At 37.9% G+C, this 19301-nt stretch overlaps 1 protein-coding gene across 1 annotated transcript in view; it reads right to left on the bottom strand.

The window, feature by feature from the left end:
* The window catches only part of NSG1 (neuronal vesicle trafficking associated 1), a 47504-nt gene extending 28570 nt beyond the window's left edge, over positions 1-18934 (bottom strand). The window contains exons 1-3 of the mRNA XM_072406452.1: positions 18663-18934; positions 17772-17926; positions 4110-4226 (exon numbers count right to left, since the gene is read on the bottom strand). Of these exons, the coding sequence (XP_072262553.1) occupies positions 4110-4226; positions 17772-17900 (246 nt within the window). The 5' untranslated portion in view covers positions 17901-17926; positions 18663-18934. The remainder of the gene's footprint in view (positions 1-4109; positions 4227-17771; positions 17927-18662) is intronic.
* Positions 18935-19301: the final 367 nt, after the last annotated feature.

The following is a 19301-nucleotide window of genomic DNA, read 5'->3' as shown; positions in this document are numbered from 1 at the left end:
GCGGTTACCTGAAGACCGGAATGTTATTTCAAGGGTTCCCCCATGTTAACAAGATAAAGCAAGGCTGCTCTGGGTAAGATCACACTGCTATCATCATTTTATTTACATATCTTTCATTATTCTACGTTTGCATATTTCTTTTTATTAGGTCACAAAGGATTTTATTATTTAATTTTCTGATTAAAATACAAGACAAAATTAAATGATTTTGCTGATATTCGTGTTCAATTAAATTTGAGAGGTTGGTGAACAATTCTAATGACTGGATTAAAATGTGTGTGGTCAAAAGTGGTAAGTATTCTCAAATACGGCAAATGTTTGTTGAGTCCCTACCTGTAAGCTGTAATTAAAGGTGACCTGTAAGGAAAACATATACGATGGCCATTGCTTGCTTTTGTTTGATCGTAGAACCTCTGAGGTTGTCAACCTAATCCTCCACTTAGTGATACATTGAACTCTGAGGATATCTGCCAAGCAAACCCCGACACTGCACAACCAAAACAAGGCTATCCATGGTGGAAGGGACCCACCCATGGTGCAATACAGAGGACAACCATGACAACGCCAATTAATTTATCCCTATAGCACTACTTTTTTATGTCCTTCCCAAGACAGTCTTAGTAGTGAAGGAGGGCCAAGAATAAAACCCTTAAGAAAGAATTGTCCACTTTATTACAGAAAAACATATTATAGATCTCTAGAGATCCCTGAATATACATTGCTCCAGGCTGCATTTGCACCTATGTGTTTACCCTTGAGTCATTTCAACAATTTCATTCCATGAGTTAATGTCCATGATAACCAGAATGTTTTGTTACATATTTTAATATACTTCATATGGTTATATGTTTTTTGGGCACATTTTTACATATTTAACATGTTTTTTCTTCATGTAGTCTTTATAGAGTAAGTACTTTCTGTGTTTAATGAGCAACTGAATACATTAAAACACAGTATATCATTTGTGAATAGTTTAGTTTCCATTTACCACTATGGAACATGCATTTTTGGCAAAATGTGTAAATAACATGCTGCTTTAAAACCTTTTAAACAACATGCTGGATGAAAGTGCATAGAAGGGAATGTTGTCATTGTGTATAATGTCACTAATCTCATCATTCATTTTACTTGCAGTTTTTGGTACATTTAACAACCATCCTTTAGCCTTCAGAATACATCAGGCCATTATAATTATTATAATCTTTTGTTCAAATTTGATTCCCAACCAAATCTAAAACATGGTAAATTCTATTAGCACTCACATAGATTCGAGTAAATTATAAGCTTTACTTGAGAACTGAACTTTTCAGTTTTGAAAGATACATTTCTACCTTGGTTGTAACTGTGCACCTATCCTCAGGCCATGTGCTCTCTTGGCTTTTAGTTTCTTGTTCACTGTGGCTTGAGGAATGCTCACCAACTACTTCATGTAAACTACAAGTCCTGTCCCACATGGTTTCAATCTAATCCAGGGAAAATGTCATCTGACATTTATTGTTCTTCCTACTAGAGCAACATGGTCACATCTAAATTACCCCCTGCCCGCTGAGAGCAAGTTGAGAAGTAAAGAGCTGTAGTGCAGTGTACAAGCACATTTACCCTATGAAAAAAGTATTCTGTCCACAATTTTTTCTTCTCTACACAATTGATACTCACTTATGAACCTAATTCGTATTAGTATTAACCTTGTTCATTATCAAGGTTCCTTGGGTCCTAATAATTCTTTCTTATTACCTTGTTATTCCCTTACCAATAGATTGAAGAAACATGGTGTAGGTAGATTCCAACTGGAAAGTCATTATTTCCATCCACAACATCTCCTAGAGTGTTTTAAAGTAACAGAAGAATCTAAAAGGGTGGAAACAAGAAGCATGGGATGGTGTGGGTCACATTGGCCTTACATTGATGCAGGTAAGAAGGTTCTATCCTCTCTGGTGACCACATCATGCAAGTAAATGTGGCTCCATTCTCACTCTTACTCAGGGTGTACCAGTTCTCAAATGACTTATAGCAAGGTATCCTAAAACCACAGCCTATGCACCATATGCATAAATTAAAGGATTATAAAACGTTTAACTATTATAAAACCATTATTAAAACTACTACAAAAGGATGGTTTATGCTGTTTTTTCTTTAAAACATCATCTAAAATATCATTATTCTCTCCTTTAATATTCAAGCATGTAACTATAAAAAGTTTGTAGGATTGTAGAATGGTTATGTGTTACTGACTGCGATATTCTTTGGTGAATAAATAAAGAATGAACTAGTAAGCCTGGTGAGAAAAAATTAGTACAAAAGAACAGATGCCAAGTCTGACATTCCCTCTCATGTCCAGCTCTCTGTCTGTAGGGCAACATCTGTGCCTGACACACCACATAATACTACAATCCAACATGGCGGTGCCACCACAGTGACTGGAGAGAATGGAGGCACATGAGATTTATAAACTACACTTTATTATTAAAGACCTGAATACCATATTTAACATTACCTTCCTTCATCACAATGCCAAGTTTATTACTAAAATTCTGGTGACCTTGTAACCTACTGTGCATCAAGTCCTTCAAAAAACAATATCTCCACCAACTGGAAGGACAAAATAATATCTATCTATCTATCTATCTATCTATCTATCTATCTATCTATCCGTATTGCCATTTTATTAGATACAATTATTAATCACAACATCTTACAGCTGGGCCGCAAGAGCATGGAGACCAGCGGTCCTCAACCTGTGGTCTGCGAGAAAATTTTGGTCGTCCGCGGCTCTGGCCAGTGCAACCAACAGCGGGGTCAGAAGACGGACCTGGACCACATCTCCCGGAGACATCGCATGGGAGAGTGGGCGGGTTCTGGCATCATGACATCACTATGGGCAAAGTTTCTTCACGTTTGAGTGACACACTCGCATGCATGGTCCGGAGTCGGTAAGTTTATTGGTTCGTGATGTCCAAAAGGTTGGGGACCACTGCTCTATAGGACAATTCATCATATAGGGTTAACATGGCAACCGGCAAAACTTTGTATCCCAGAAGCAGAAGATATAGGATTGCAACCAGGACATACTAGTCTCATAATTTTTCCTTCCTCAAGATGCACATCTTGGGAAACGTGTTGAAAGATGAGATGAGACTCTAATGAATGCCATGTATGTCTAATAATGTTGGCATATGTATTATTGTTTAAATATTCAAATAAATTGTGGTTTTGGTAAAATGTCTGTTAAGGTGCTTTAAAACTACATTGTTATTACAAAGAAAATTTGTACAAAATTTTGTTCTGGTGGTATCACATGCTGGATGTGCTGTACAGGCTGTTCCCAGCTGCAGACCCTCTTTGCTGGAGATGTGCATCCCAGCGTGGGACCCTGGAGCACATTTTTTGGTTCTGTCCCACTATTTATACCTATTGGGATAGGGTTATTAAGCTAATTGCAGAAGTGACTCAGCAGTGGTTCTCCCTTGATCTACTCCACCACCTACTGGGATTGCCCCTTACGGGGCCCCCAAACCCACATCTAAGCTTATCACACATATTTTGGTGGCGGCCCGTACTTTTATCCCGGCCAAGTGAAAATCCACACTGCCCCCCTCTTTGGAGGACTTGCATACTCGTGTCCAGGAGGTTCGTTTGATGGAATATCTTACTGCTCTCCCCGGAAATAATGTTGCTAAATTTGAAGAGATCTGGGAATCCTGGGACGCTTATTATGCTCATTTACAGGTTTAAGTGTTAATTTGACTATATGAGCTCCTTATTATTCATCATTTTGGTGCCCCCCCCAATTTGTCATGTTTACACTCTTTTTGTTAATATTCTGTGTATAGTGGACATTCATCACTTACCATATTGCCATATGGGATTATATTGTTTGGTTTACATTTTGTTGCTATTTTTCAAATATGTTACTTGTAGGATCCTATTTGATGTACTGATAGTCATCCGGTATACTATACACTATGTTTATATTTTTGTTCTTTTTCTGTTTACTTATTGTATATGGAAATTGTTAATAAAAATTCAGTAAAAAAAAAAAATCACAATTAATTGTTACATTTTTGTGTTATATATTGTGTGGTATATACGCAACAATAATTATTGCTTACCTTGAACCTTTCAGACACCCCTTCACTGATGCTGATTGTAAATTCTGCAATCTTAGGAGGGCGAAATTTTCCTTTCTTGTGATCCCGTTCATATTCAGTCTTTGTTTTCACCACAACCTTATAAAAGAAAAAAGAAGTCATGAAAATAAGGATATATCCGGATTGCCTAAACATTCTGCATTTACAGATATGAGTTTTTGTATGCAATATTACATACAAAACACAGTATTACACTAATGTTATATTTATTTAAAATGGAGACATGCTGTTTGTCCATGTTATTTCTGATATCCTCTCCCTTGTTTAAAGTGGGATCTTCAGCCTTAGAATGACTTCTGTCCCATGCAAGCATTGATTCTTGGTGGCCAGCTATATTGGGATCAAACTGTGCATGCCCAGCTCAGTGTATTTTATCAATTGGGAACAGGCAGGTATGTTTGCTTTATTGCAAAGGGGACATAGCCTGTACCTACCTTCTGCAATAAAGGACCTAAAGGAATAAAATTGCTCACTATTTTTTTCTTTGAAGTATAGTTCAGTATAAATAGTGAATACATTTGCATATTGAATGAAAAAAACTACAATGTCTGTTCAGAAACCAACCAGATTTATGATCTTCACACAGCATATATGATTCAGTAATAAATATCAATTCTATAAGCTATTTCTCTTCACTTCAGCAGTTGTGGCTGTAACAGCCTATAAAACAATATTCTGTCATTAACACAAACTGATCATTTCACACATTGTAATATGTTATCCCATTCATATAATGTTCTGAATGCAGATATCTATGGTCTGCTGGGAGTTGAATGTTAATGTATAGCATGGTTATTTAGTAATATTGCAGCTGCATTAGTATTTTTTTTATCTTACAATCAAACCTAATACCCCCAATGCACACTGTACACAGTATGTAGAGAAGAAGTATTGCTACACTAAGATAAGAAATGTGTTAGGACTGCTGAACACCTTCTCCTCATCTCTATAACATCGAAGAAGTGCTCTGTAGTTCACTGAATGGGTGGGTAAATGAGGGGTAAATACACAGTACAAACATGCTGTAAATAGTTTGTTTAACCTGCCAAATAATTAGTAAACTGACACACGTCATTCATACAATCATCTGTTTGATGTACAATATAAATATAAACACTTTTATTCTGCATTCTCAGTGCCACCATTCCACCTTGTACTTTTTCTAGAATTGCTATCAAACATCACACTACTCGATAACATCCCCAGGCTGCTTGTTGTTTTTATGGCTTTTATGGATGTGTATTTTATGGTATCTTAATAAAATTTCCTTCACAAGGATAACATTTTCTACTGTAATTTTGTGTCCCCTATTCATGCACAAAATATATTGATACGTGTATTTTTGTGCATTTGCCATTCATTTTAATAGAGCTCCTTAACACATGTAAAAACAAAAGTATCACATGGCTTATCAATTAAAATTATGCAAATGTATGAGATAGCTTTATTGTTAAAAAATATACAAGAAATTTTTTTTCATGCAATCAAGTGCAGGTTTTTTACTGCAAGAAAACAGATTAGTAATCTGGCACTGAAGTTGCAATAAAAGAGCTTTTGTGAGCATTGGGGTACTACTAGATGTGGAGGTGTATTGGCTTGTGGAGCTGGTTTGACCTTGAATTGGTATATAGTATTAAAGTTTTAAAGAAGTATTCACCCTTTGCATGTTCCAAAGAACTTCATGGCCCTCACTGGACATAATTCTTCATATGTACTTCATACAGACCTCTGATGGATGATATTGATATGATATTGTCACTGGAAAATATTTTTCATGTTTGTTTTCAGTGACAGATGAATGAACTCCATTCTGCACCATTCTATGGAGAAGTTAGGGACGTGTTAACGGCACCCCACTGTGTTCTCTTTCATAGCAATGATCAGTGGTTGTTTGAGATTGGCTTTCCTTTATTGACTGATATAGATTGATGAATGAAGTCAGATTTTTGTATTGAGCACAACCATCTTGGGCAAATTTTATTTATTGCGTGTATGTAGCTATAATAGTGCCAGCATCAATCAACCCAATTCCCTTAAAGCAAGGGTCAAGGACATTACCCCATGGGGTGTATCGCCAAGCTGACCTAGGTTCACAGGTAAATGCAGAGACTGCCATCCATGTTATTAGATAGTGCTATTCTCATAATAATAGAGGATTAATTTACTGCCATAAAGGGCAAGAAAAAAAAGAAGAAATGGTTGCACTTAACTGGACCAATGATAGCTACAATAAACATATTTTTTAAATGCAGGGGATGGGTATTGGTTGGATGCAGAGCAGACTCACAATATAAAAAGTTTCTTTACGGCCTAAATTTAAATTCAGCCAGTAATCATGTTCAAATGATAAAAACTAACTATAGTTAAAAATAAAAAAAAACAAAAACATTAGTACTGTCGTGTAGGCACTTACATTAGTTTATGATTCAAATCTTCACTGGTGACCACAAAAACACTATTTGTTAAACCAAGACATTTTAAATGCACTGGCGCTATGAAATCAACTTGGACAAATGGAAATGGGTTCTGCACTTGTTTAAATGCCATCAATAGCCAAAGTGGTCTCTGTGCAGAAGTTCCCTTTTATTACCAAGCAATCATATTAAAGTGATGACTATCCGTCTCCCTGACATTTCTTCATTGTGCTCAATTTATGGTAAACTCTGAATCCTCCTTCATACCCAATCTTTAAATTCTACCAGCATTTTATGCTGTCAAAGATGCCCATCACGTAGAATTATCAGTAAAGGAGCACTTCTGCCTAGCTCTCTCTGCTGCCCAGGAATCAGCTGCTATCTATCACATTTTAATTTGTTAAAAAAAAAAAAGAGAGCGAGAGAGAAGAATATCATATGGTGAGGCTGAATTATCATGTAATTGATTTTTAGCTCAGTAGGAGACTGATAGGAATACATAATACCTTGAAAAGCAAAACTTCTCAATATTCTGCTGCTAGTGCTGCAATGCAACGGGGAAAGAATCAATTCATTATAGTGAAGCGTACAGGGGAACTACCAGCCATTTACCATGACATTGTTGGTTTGTCCTTGAAGGGCAACTTCACTAAGAACAACTAAAGCTCGTATCCCCTTTAGTGCAGGAATTATGTGCTTATATTTACCTTTAACCCAATTACAATGACCATACCACCAACCATACTACCTATCTGGCTCCTATTTCTGCACATGCTTTTCTTTCCGGTGTAGAGGGCTGTATTCCAAACAACCACTGGAAACCATCATGAGTATGAATACCCATAAAAATAGTTTTGGCCAAGATATTCATTGGCAGAAAAAAAAGGAACCAGCTAGGTCAAGGCCAGCCATAATATTGCTGGAACTGGAATAAAGATAAGAGCCAATCCTGCCTGCACACAGGATAGTAGGAAATAGAATTAAAGCACAACTTCAGCTAATACAAACAAACCTAAATCACCAATACCATCACCAATACTCCCTACTATAGCTATGCTTCCCCAATACTTAATTTTTATTCTATTATAAAATCCTAAAAGCCATAGTTAATTTAATGACCATTAAGAACCTTAGAAATGTAATAGTATGTCATTGGAGAAGCAGAGAGGGTAGTTAGGTGGGTATTTATGTCTCAAAATAGAAATGTGTTGGAGCAGTGAAGTGGTTTAAAAGCAGTTAGATTTAGAGGTACAATGGAAGTCAGTGTAAAGATTAGAGAAGAGAAGCAGCAGTAAGATAGATACGTCTAGCTCTGGTATTCATTAAAGATTGTAGAGGCCATGGTTTAGTTAGTAGAATACCAAATAAAAGCATGTTTCACTAGATGATAAGAGCAAATAGCAAGAGTTTGGTGGTCTCTGGTGATAGAATGGAACATATTTTGGAGATTTTGAGCCTTAATAATTAAACCTCTCCATGGCTGAAGAGGATACACTTTCGTCAGTGAAGCTGGGTAATCCAGCAAATGTGGAATGGATCTGGTCCAAGATTCAAAACATTTGCTAGCAAATAGCAAACTTATTTGAGGAAATCCATTTCAGGTTTGCTGGATCACCCAGCTTCACTGATGAAAATGTATCATCTCCAGCCTAGGAGAGCATTAATAAATCAGGCTCATTGTGTAGGTGAAAATGGCAGAGATGTTCTGCATATGGGGAATAGAAGAAAGTGCAGTGCCAATTGAAGGGACAATCAGACATGGAGCCCTAGTGATGTGTAAATCACTGTATGTTTTACAATTAGAGAGATGTTTGGGGAGGGAAAGATGTTCAGGTAAATCCGAGCTAAATTTTAGGAATGTGTCAACCATCCCACAGTGAATGGTTTAGGATACCTTAAACTTAAGTATGATAAAACTAAACTAAACACTAAACTATACAACAGCTTTTTTTTCAGGCCTCATTTTGTCCTGGATAAAAATATCATGATGTTTAGTTCAGTCAAAAACCCTGATTTTAAAAGGAAAAGATTTCTTCAAAACTACTTACTACTTGCTAGCAATGTTTTGAATCCTAGACCAGATCCTTTCCAGGTTTTCTGAATCACCTAGCTTCATTCGAAAAAATGTATTCTTTCCACCCTTGGAGGGCTTTAATAAATCAGACCCAAAGTCAGCAGTGGGCAGGTAGATTGGTGTTCCATTAATATACAAGTGGTGTTATAGGACAAAGGAGGATAATTCCCTGATGAAGCAGCTTGAAAAACTGTGAATCATCTTCAGCATTATAAAAACAATTCAGTTGAATGTGATATGAGATTGCCAACAGAGGAGGTGTAAACAGATATAAATAAAGGTCCCAACTGAGCCCTAGCAAATAATACTTACAGATATTAACAATACCAAAAGAGCACAGGCCCTGGAGTAGGACAGGGTGACTGACAGAAGAAAGAGCTAGGAGAGAGGGGAGAGAAAAGTTGCCTTGTGAAGTTGCTTTTAGGAGAATATTGGGGACCATTGTAAGAGCCATGTGCATGATGGAAGTCAGACTGAAGTGGGTCAAGTATGGAGTAAGATTTGAGAAATTCTGCTTGTGCTCAAGTAGTGTGAAAGACAGTTTTTTTTTTTTAATGAGGTTGATTTATGCCTCCAGAAACAAATCCAGTGTCAAAAACAGCATCCAGCAATGTAAATGCATGACAACCTGTCAATGTTTACAGCCCAAACTCCCATCATTAAAGGGCATTAATATATGGCTGTTGTAACAGGTCTCCTATGATCTCCAAGGATTCCTGAATCTAATGTAACCACACTCACATACTTCAAAGGTCATGCAGGGCAATATGTGTGAAAAAATGTCCAAACAAAGCTGTTATTTTTTAGCTAGCTCCAAGGAATATCGGACCTACATGATTTAGCTCAACCCCAATCATTATCCATACTTATATTAGGAAAACTAATCAAACTACTAAGAACGGACCACTTGAAGTAATAATATATTTACATAACAATCATCAAAAAGGGTCATCCACGTAAATCACATTTCACGCAACCTTAACTCTTTAAAACTATTTTTATTCTGTTCTCAGCCATAAAGTAGAGATCATATGTTATTCCTTACTTTTTTTTACATGAGTGGCACAATAGGAGGAGCTCTTCTTGTTCTAATATCACCCCCTAGGTAGTCCAAGGTGTACTTCTGGGACTAATTTTCCCTCTTTCTCTAAAGCTGCATACACACGTGCAATAATAGTCGTTGGAAGGGATCTTTCACGAACCTTTCCAACGACTATTATTGCACGATGCATGAACGAGCTCTGTACTTACAGCACGATTCTGCTCTATGCAGAAGGGAGGGGGAGTCAGACAGAGTTGCACCTCGCTGCACCCTCTCTCCCTTCCCTTGCATTAGGATCATTAGTCTCCCATTGTCCGTGAATCCACCAGGACGGCTGTTCGGACCATGGACGCCTAGCGCTGTACACACGCCAGATTCTCGCTGGATATCGGCCCTGAGCTAATTATCGGGCAAGAACCGTTGGATGTGTGTACGTAGCTTAAGAGGGAACACACCCCATAAGCATAAAGCAATATGTTAGCAGATGGACAAAGGCACCACAACATAAGACTGAACAAAGTCAGCTGGAGCAGTTTGGTCAGGGCATGACTCGGCTTTCAGAAGACAATCATTTACCCATACCCACAATGCAGCGTCTCCAAGTCATGGTGTAGTCCAAAGCAGACAGAGCAGATACAAACCATATCTCGCTGCCTTTATTTTCAGGAGTAGATAAACTTTGCCTAAGCACCAAAAGAAATATAAATCTATCTTACTGTTAAAGCAGGAACATTTGTTTTTTTTTTCCTGTTCTACTTTAAGGGTGAACAGTCTTCTTTTTAATGTTGTTTGGATACTGATTGGACTGTAGATATTGGGCAGACAAAAAGTGTTTTTATTTTTTTATTTACTACAGCAAGCATATAGTAAATAAAAAAAGTACAAAAAGAGTAATCTTACAAAAAAAGAGTCTAATCTTACACAACTCACCTGGTCTACATTTTATTAGAAACCATCATAAGTAGATAACTTTGTAAAATGGACAGAAAGCAAAATTAAAATGCCAAAATCTGATAAGCGGATTACCAAATATCAGACAGGTCTGATCGATATCTATGAAATTTTCCAGTTTGTCGGAACTTGACCTTGCCAAAGAAAATGTATTTCCTGTGAGAAACTGAATGCTTTACCTTATGTTGTGCACATTTTCTATTGATCATAATTCCGTTATTAAAGAGGACCTTAATGCCCCTGACAATGGGCCTGATTTATGAAAGCTCTCCATGGCTGGAGAGAATACACTTTTATCAGTGAAGCTGGATGATCCAGCAAACCTGGAATGGATCTGGTCCAGGATTCAAAACATTTGCAAATGACTTTGAAGAAATCTATTCCAGGTTTGCTGGATCACCCAGCATCACTGATGAAAGTGTATTCTCTCCAGCCTTGAAGAGCTTTTATAAATAAGGCCCAATGTGTTCAATTGTTTGTCTGTCCGTGATGGTGCTTGAGCATCTACCAGGGTGACTGATTTAGAGGGACCGTCCATATTTCAGATCCATGTCCCTCTTTCCTCCTCAATTTTACCTTTTTTGGGTGGTTATATTTTTATCTTTATAGAACATTAATTATTTAACTATTTTAAAATTGTTTATTTGCATTAAAAATTCATCTAGCCTCTAAATTATTTCATTTCTTATTTTGTATCTTATTTAAAGGAAAAAGTATGTGAAATAAAGCACCAATCTGTTTGTATTCATTTTTAGGGACTGAGGCATAGTAGAGTTGCATCATTTGCCAATGTACTTTGAGCTAAAAAAGTGTCTCTTCCCTATCTCCAAAAGTTTGTACACATGTACATAGGTATGTACATAGAAACATATTAAGATAAGGGGGTAATGAAATAAAATGCAATATCTCATTATCTAAATAAGTGCAAACCCGTCCAAGGACCCCTAAGAAAAACCGTACAGGGGAGGTGAGCAAAAAATTTAACACAATTAAGTAAATTAATTAATAGGTAAAAAATAAATTTAATAGCTGCAGAGCTGAGCCATAGTTATACTGACTGAAAATGCCAGTATATGTATATATCCTATAAGAGGTATTGTATACTGTTTCAAAGTCACCTGAGTCAGGGCCAGATTTCTCACAAGTCCACTTAGGCCATGGCCACTAAGAGAGGCATTTTATTGCTATAGTGGCTGTAATATTATCATTGTAATACACAAAAATGCTTGGTATAGAACTGTTCTGCCCACAACCATCAAGGCTCCCACCAATGCCCTTCCACTATTATCATGGCCACCCTCCCATATTCTAGCACTAGCAATAAGCCAAATAGTCTCCAAAATGTCAGAGCACTGGACAGAAAATACTTATTTTCAGATAGGAGGTTATTCCAAGAAGTACCAGTACTGGTCATTGCTTTTGTGTTTTTCTGGGAGCCCGTTTTTTTGTCTCAGGTCAGTCTGCTGCTGAACCATGCATTTTGAAGCAATTGCAAAGTGGTAGAAAATATTGACCCGTGATTCTTCCTTTATTCCATAGCCACACCACAAATGTTCATAGATATGTGTCATTACACCATTCCCACATTCCCAGCACATGGTGGTAAAAGCAGGTTTTCATTGTTCTCATCTGAATTTCATATGACAAATATGACAAATTCATAAGAAAAATTGCACAGGCAAAAAGGAATAGTTGTTGATAATGGAACCCGATCAAAGCCATTCAAACGAAATAACAAAATGTTTGACTCCACAGATCAATTGTAATTCTGAGTAGCCGGTTCAGTGAATAATAAACCCCTTCCAGACAGTCAGATTCTACTGCTTACTGAGTACAGTAGTTGCAGCCATGGTAAAGATTTGTCACTCCTCTGCCCTGCTCTCAGGCCAGCACATTCACGGTAAGCACATGTAGACTGCAGCCAAATCTGATTGGCTCCTGATGCCATCCCTCTCCTTATTCTTCTTCTTATTAATATTATTAATATTATTATTATTATTATTATTATTAATAATAATGAACAGGATTTATATAGCACCAACATATTACGCAGCCCTGTACATAAATAGGGGTTGCAAATGACAGACAAATACAGACAGTGACACAGGAGGAGAGGACACTGCCAGGAAAAGCTTACAATCCCTTTCCTAGGTGATGCCATTCAGAGGATTACAGGAGGCTGATACCATGACACACTATCTAAATAAAAAAATATATTTTACTTTTTCAAAAATAAAAAAATATCTGCAATATATGTTCTTATAAATTCCTTGTTTATAGCTATAATTTAAATTTATTCATCAGACAAAAGCAGCTGACCTTAATATATGACTGGTGTCAGTGGCTCACTCAGTACTAAAGTCGAAGTAAAAGGATGACAGTAGAATACCTTGTAAATTCTACAAGTCTGAAGTGGCATATCCTATGATTTTATCATGACAGGTTCTCTTAAAGCCTGATAAAACAGTGCTATGATGTAAAAGGTTAGCAGACATTCCTCTGTGTTATCTGAGATGTCCTAACCTTTCACTTGACAGCAATACCTTATCAACATGCTTTACAAATGACACTCTGTAAAGTATCTATTGTACAAGTCACATGAAATGTCCCCTCAGCTACTGTGAACAACCTGGAATTTATTTTATCCTTTTTATGATTATTCTGTTTTTCTTTTTGTAGGCCACTACCATGTGATATCCATACTGATATTGCTTGTACCCTTGTACTGATATTGTTGTTAAGTGTGAGACAAAATTGTGTTGCTATTATTTGCATTGTAACTGTATTTGTACTCAGTATGTATGAAATTCTTAAATCTCAGTAGGTCAGTATGTTAGGGAATGCTCTAACATTCAGCTTTGGGCAATGCTTCCCAAACACAAGCATCAATTAATGTATTGGAAAAATAATCAGACATCTGCCAATAGATGATAAACCAATAAATAGTGTTCAGAAGAGCTCAATACCCCATTTCAGGTGCCTATATACTGCAAAATGCTCTTTTTCTTTTTGTTGAATATACTGCACACCTTTTTTCTTCCATTTGCACATCTTGTCATCTAAGCTATCATGAACATGAATATCCAATTTATTGATCATTGAGGAAAGCTATACATAATCATGTATGGAAGGGTCCTGGAACAAAATGAGGATCTACAATCTGCTGGAGATGAGTTATATTTCAAAGTTGCCATGTAACATTTCCCTGCAAAGTAAAATAATTGTTATCTGGAACCCTCTGGTGTCATATTGTATTGTATTGTATTTTTAGGATTGGTCTAAAAAGTCAATAAAGACGCCATATGAACACCATCTGCATTGTGCTGAGATTAGCAATAATGCTAAAGCAGTAGTACGTGGTTCTATTGAGATACTTTGCATTTCCTTCTGCAAAAAAAAGTGTATGGTAAAGTACAATATTTACCCTAATGAATATATATATTTATAGGCACTTCTATATGTACACCTATTCAACTGCTTGTTACTTGTTATTACAAATATCTATCCTATGGCAGAAATTCAATGGGTCTGATTTATTAAAGCTCTTCAAGGCTGAAGAAAATAAACTATCATAAGAGAACCTGGGTGATGCACCTAACTGGAAGGGAAATGTGCAGTGAGCAGCAGTTCTCTTGGTGAAAATGCGATGTTGCTGTCAGTGGTCAGAGAAGAATTGTCAGACTGGTTCAAGCTGATAGAAAGGCAACAATAACATAAATAACTACTAGGGATGAGCGAGCGAGAATATTACGCTAGATCTCGCGGCGAATTGGGCCTTTCTTGCTTACTGAAAATGTAAGCTAGAGGCACTAGAGGTAAATTAACCTCTATTGCCCCAGGGATCGCAAACAGGAGGATTCCCAGGGCTGAATGCATCTCTGGTAATCCCCCAGTTTTAATTTCCTCTTCCGATGGTTTCGCAAAATCCGTTCGCCGAAATTTCGCAGAACCATTGGAAGTTCGAGGAAATTCTCGAGGAGGCATTCTCGCTCATCTCTAATAACCACTTGTGATAACCAAGGTTGGCAGGAGAGCATCTCTGAATGTACAACACTTCAAACCTTAAAGCAGATGGGCTACAGCAGCAGGAAACCATACTGTTTTCAGCTACGAAAAGCCACATGGGGCTACAGATCCTATCAAATGTGGACAAAAGAAAATGGCCTGGTTTGCTTTGTCTTGATGGAAGGATCAGAATTTGGTATCAACAGCATGAAAGCATGGATCCAGCCTGCCTTGTTGCAATAGTTCAGGGTGCTGATGGTGTAATGGTGTGGGGGTATTTTCTACCCACACATTCGGCCACTTGGTACCAACTAAGCATTGCTTAAATGCCACAGCCTACTTTTGTATTGTTGCTGACCATGTCCATCCCTTTATGAGTGCAGTGTGTTATCTTCTGATGGCTACTTCTAGCTGGATAATGCGTCATGTCACAAAACTCAACTGGATAATGCTAACATGTCAATATGGAGCAAAATTCCTATAGAATGTTTTCAGCACCTTGTTAAATCTATGGCATGAATAATGGCAGGACTCAAGTAAACATGGGGTAGCAAGGTGTACCTTATACAGTGTTTAGTGACAATATATTTATAAATATATATTTATTTACTGATACATATGTAACGTTAAGCGTATCAGTCATCCCGGCCCAGTCAGAAGCAATAGGATAAACATTTCTCCTGTAGTAACTTGGTTTCAGTCTCTAAAGAACTGAACCTAATCTGAGCAGCCTTTTCCACTGACTTCCAGCAGCGGTTGAGCTGCACATTGAAATGCACAAGCTGTGATGAGTGCACTGGGTGACATCACCAAGGTTATAAATAAGTGAGCAAGCCCTGCCAGGACTGCATTCTAACTGCAATACCCCAATTATATATTAATGTTATTATGGCTGCAGAAGATATATATATATGACAGTAGCTCATACACAAGATAGAAGAAGTAATGTATATGTGCAACAGCTTCAGGTTTATGTAAATAGCCATTCAGATTTTATTAAAGTACCAACAGCAAGGTAACCAAAACCAAGCAATCAGAAATCAGATTTCTTTAGTCCAGTTATACCAAACTGATTTCTTAGAACCAGGAACTCAAGAGCTATATCTTACTAATACGGTCCCTGGGAATTGCAGAAAAACATTTGGGTTTACCTGCCTAGTATTTATCAAAACCTGAAATGTTACTTTGGGGTAGGGTGACCCTTTACATGCAGTAATTCTAATAAACAAACTTATCAAACTTGCCATTAATTAAAGCATAACACAATGCAAACAGAAATAGCACAAAGGTGCTGAGAGCAACCAACCAGCTCTTTATTGATCTACACACCCAAACCTTCTGAATCAGTTGTTAGTGGTTGTCATGGCTGCATTAGAGGGCTAGGATCTGAAATGATAAATGCCTGTTTCCTATGGAAACCAAATTAGATTTAATCTTTAAAGGCCCATGCATGCATACTCGCTGCAGGAACACTTGCATTCCTGGACACTGAGGCCATGTCAAGTGAATGGACCATAGCAAAAAAACGAAAAGCAAGGTGAATGTACAATGTTAGAATGTAATAGAGATGCTACGTTACCATGCTTTATAATATCACACACATTTATGTGAATGGGTCACCAAAAGAAAAAGCTTCATAGCCACATAAACTGGAAGGTTGGAGGGCTACCACGCTCTCCATGTGCTTGGGGTACAGCGTGGTAAAATGAAAATTTCTGCCACAATACGAATATGTGCATTGTGTTATGGTGAGGTGAATACAAATGCTGCCTGGGCATTGTAATGGGGGAGGGTGACATTCCTTTGAAAATAATCACATTAACGCAATACATTGTGGGTCAATGAACGTTAGTATAGCAATAGATCACCCCCCATCTGAATCTGTATTTCATTACCTCAGGGCAAAATCGTGGGTCTGCTTAATAGCTCAACGCCTCAGCTACTGATACTCACCTTTCCCAAGGGCCCATGTGGCTACTTTTGTCCTCCACCGCCAAGTGAAACAAACCCGGTGTTAGTTCCATAGGTCTGATTTAATAAAGCTCTCCAAGGCTGGAGAGGATACACTTTTATCAGAGAATCTGGGTCATCTGGCAAACCTGGAATGGATTTCTTAAAAGTAATTTGCTATTTGCTAGAAAATGTTTTGAATTCTGGACCAGATCCATTCCAGGTTTGCTGTATCACCCAGCTTCACGGATGAAAGTGTATCTTCTCCAGCCTTGTGTCATGTCAGAGCTTACACAGGGCTCCCTCCATCACATGACAGCATTTAAGCCTAATTGGCCATTTAGGAATTTAGGATTAAGGGGAGAGAGCCATATGTCCCCACAAACCTGGAGGTAGTAGGAATGGTCTCTTGGCTGTAGTTGGGTGCAACAGGGTGCATAGGTAAATAAAAGCAACGAGTCCAGGGTCGCTTTAGCTTTTAATGCAAATACATACAACTGACACCTCTTTTTAATTAAAAAGATTAAGACGTATTTAGACGCAGGTGTGAGTGTTGGGGATTGTGTGTTTTTTGTGCTGTGCCATTGTTGTGAATTACATCTCCTATTGTTCACCTCCCCGGCTATCTATATAGTCAGCAGGTATCTTCAGTTTTGGATATATATATAGATATTATATTTTACTAAATATTTATTGCATATTCTATATGCATAGGCCATATAACAATATTGTGTTGGTAAACACCTTCTGTGATGCAGCAACATACGTCGTTGGTAGAAGGCTGATCTCTCCGTCATAAAACAGAAAAAATTATGAGCCTTCTCATCAACAATCATGACAATCAATGCAAATGCAGATTTTAGGAATGTATTAGTATATTAGTAAGCATACGTGTTAACCCTTTGTTAAAAATTTTCCAATATACTGATTTAATCCGAGCCAACTAAAAATGGCTAAACCCAATGCATGCAAGTATCTGATCCCTGAAAGTTTATTCTGATATGTAAAATGGCAGTCTACAGATAATATAATTCAATGTTATATATTTCATAGCATTAAAATGAATTGATACGCATGTTGTAGCCTATAGGCAATAAATGATTACATGAATACATTTACAGAGACTTTACCTGGCAATGCCAACCTCCCTATCTTCTTTTGTCTCCCCACCCACCTTAGGTACATACCTTGTCTGGAGGTGGGAATTGCAGCTGATTCACATCCAGAGGGGTCATCAGGGGGATGGTATCAAATCCATCTTCGCACATAGGGGGTTTGGCCCCCTTCTCGCTGAAATTATTGCCCAGTTTCACCATCTCGTCGGACTAATGCTGAGTTGTCCCTGCAAAGAAAACCACAGGATCATCCAAAGCTGTTGGATGCAGCGCTTGCTTTGCTTTGTGTACAATGAATTAGAGTAATGAGGAAGCCTCCAGATGCTGAACAAAAGGAGTAACACTCACATCAGAAGGGAGGGGGTTCTGATCACACATATTCCAGTGTAACATGAAATCTGGCATCCCTGCATCCTATCTCCTCCAAGTCTTACAAATCAGCCTCCAAAATACCCTTCCCAAACTCATACCTAGCCCATGTTTGTTGTATTGACCCAGCAAATGGGCAGCTCTTCTTCCAATTTCTTTAGTGTGGATGGGGAAATCAAGGTACCCCTTTCATACAAAATAATACTTAGCATCCCTGCCTGCATGGTTCTGATCTTCTTTCAGAGCACAATACATTTCCAGCAAGTCATATTGTAAACCCAATTCTCTATCAGTAGCAGTGATATAGAAGGGGGAAGCAGACATGCCTCTTTTTCCAGATCCAGGTACCCAAGCCCAACAAGAAGAGCCAATTATCCTTAAGTTTCTAAATGCAAAAGGGGAATATATTTTCTTTTATAGACATAGCTAAGCTAGGTTCAAATCCTCATGATGCACATTTTAATAATTCAAAGCCTTTTTATCAGCAGGACAAATTGGAAGTGATATATCTTACTGAAGCGGACGTATATTCTATTGATTAATTGCTAAGCCTTGCTTTCTCACATCACAATAATAAACAGATGCTTTGCTTACCAAAAAGGATGCTCCAAATACCTGATCCACAGTCACCTTCTTCTTCTTTTCCAGGAGGGTGGAGGATAGCTATGGGGGTGTTAGGGGTTCTTGCTATGGATGGATTATTGAATGTCTTTGTGTGGGATGTGTGGAAAAGATGCAGCACAGGGGATGCTGAGCAGGAGACAGGAGGTGCAAGGCTTGACACTTAATGATAGCTGAATTTGCATGGACCCATGGGTCTGCAGCTTGGAGCCTGCTATTGCTGCTGCTGCTGAATCCAACACAAAGAAACCCCCTGGAGGCCACCACCAACTCCTCCCCTCCTGTCCCTCCCTGGTATCTGGTGCAAAACCATCCAGCATCTCCTACCTCCCCAGCTCTGTCCCCAGGTTGTGCCATTCTGTCTGTCACTTTAACCCTATTAAGACAGCTGTGGTCTTTTGATTTATGTGTTTTATTGTTTTACAAACCCAAGTCGAGAAAACAACACCATTCGCCTCATTCCCCTGGTCCCAGGAGCTTAAACGCCTGGCGTCATTTCCCTTTTACGCTTAAAAATGCACACGTGCGTTTTACATTCATTGCTTGTCCTTTTTGTTTTGCTTATATTTATACATGCGTTTTAGTATATATGAATTAAAGGGGAATGGTTCC

The sequence above is a fragment of the Pyxicephalus adspersus genome, chromosome 3 (assembly GCF_032062135.1).
Source record: "Pyxicephalus adspersus chromosome 3, UCB_Pads_2.0, whole genome shotgun sequence".
Lineage (NCBI taxonomy): Eukaryota > Metazoa > Chordata > Amphibia > Anura > Pyxicephalidae > Pyxicephalus > Pyxicephalus adspersus.
The sequence above is the reverse complement of the archived record's forward strand: the minus strand, read 5'-3'. Positions and strand labels throughout refer to the sequence as shown.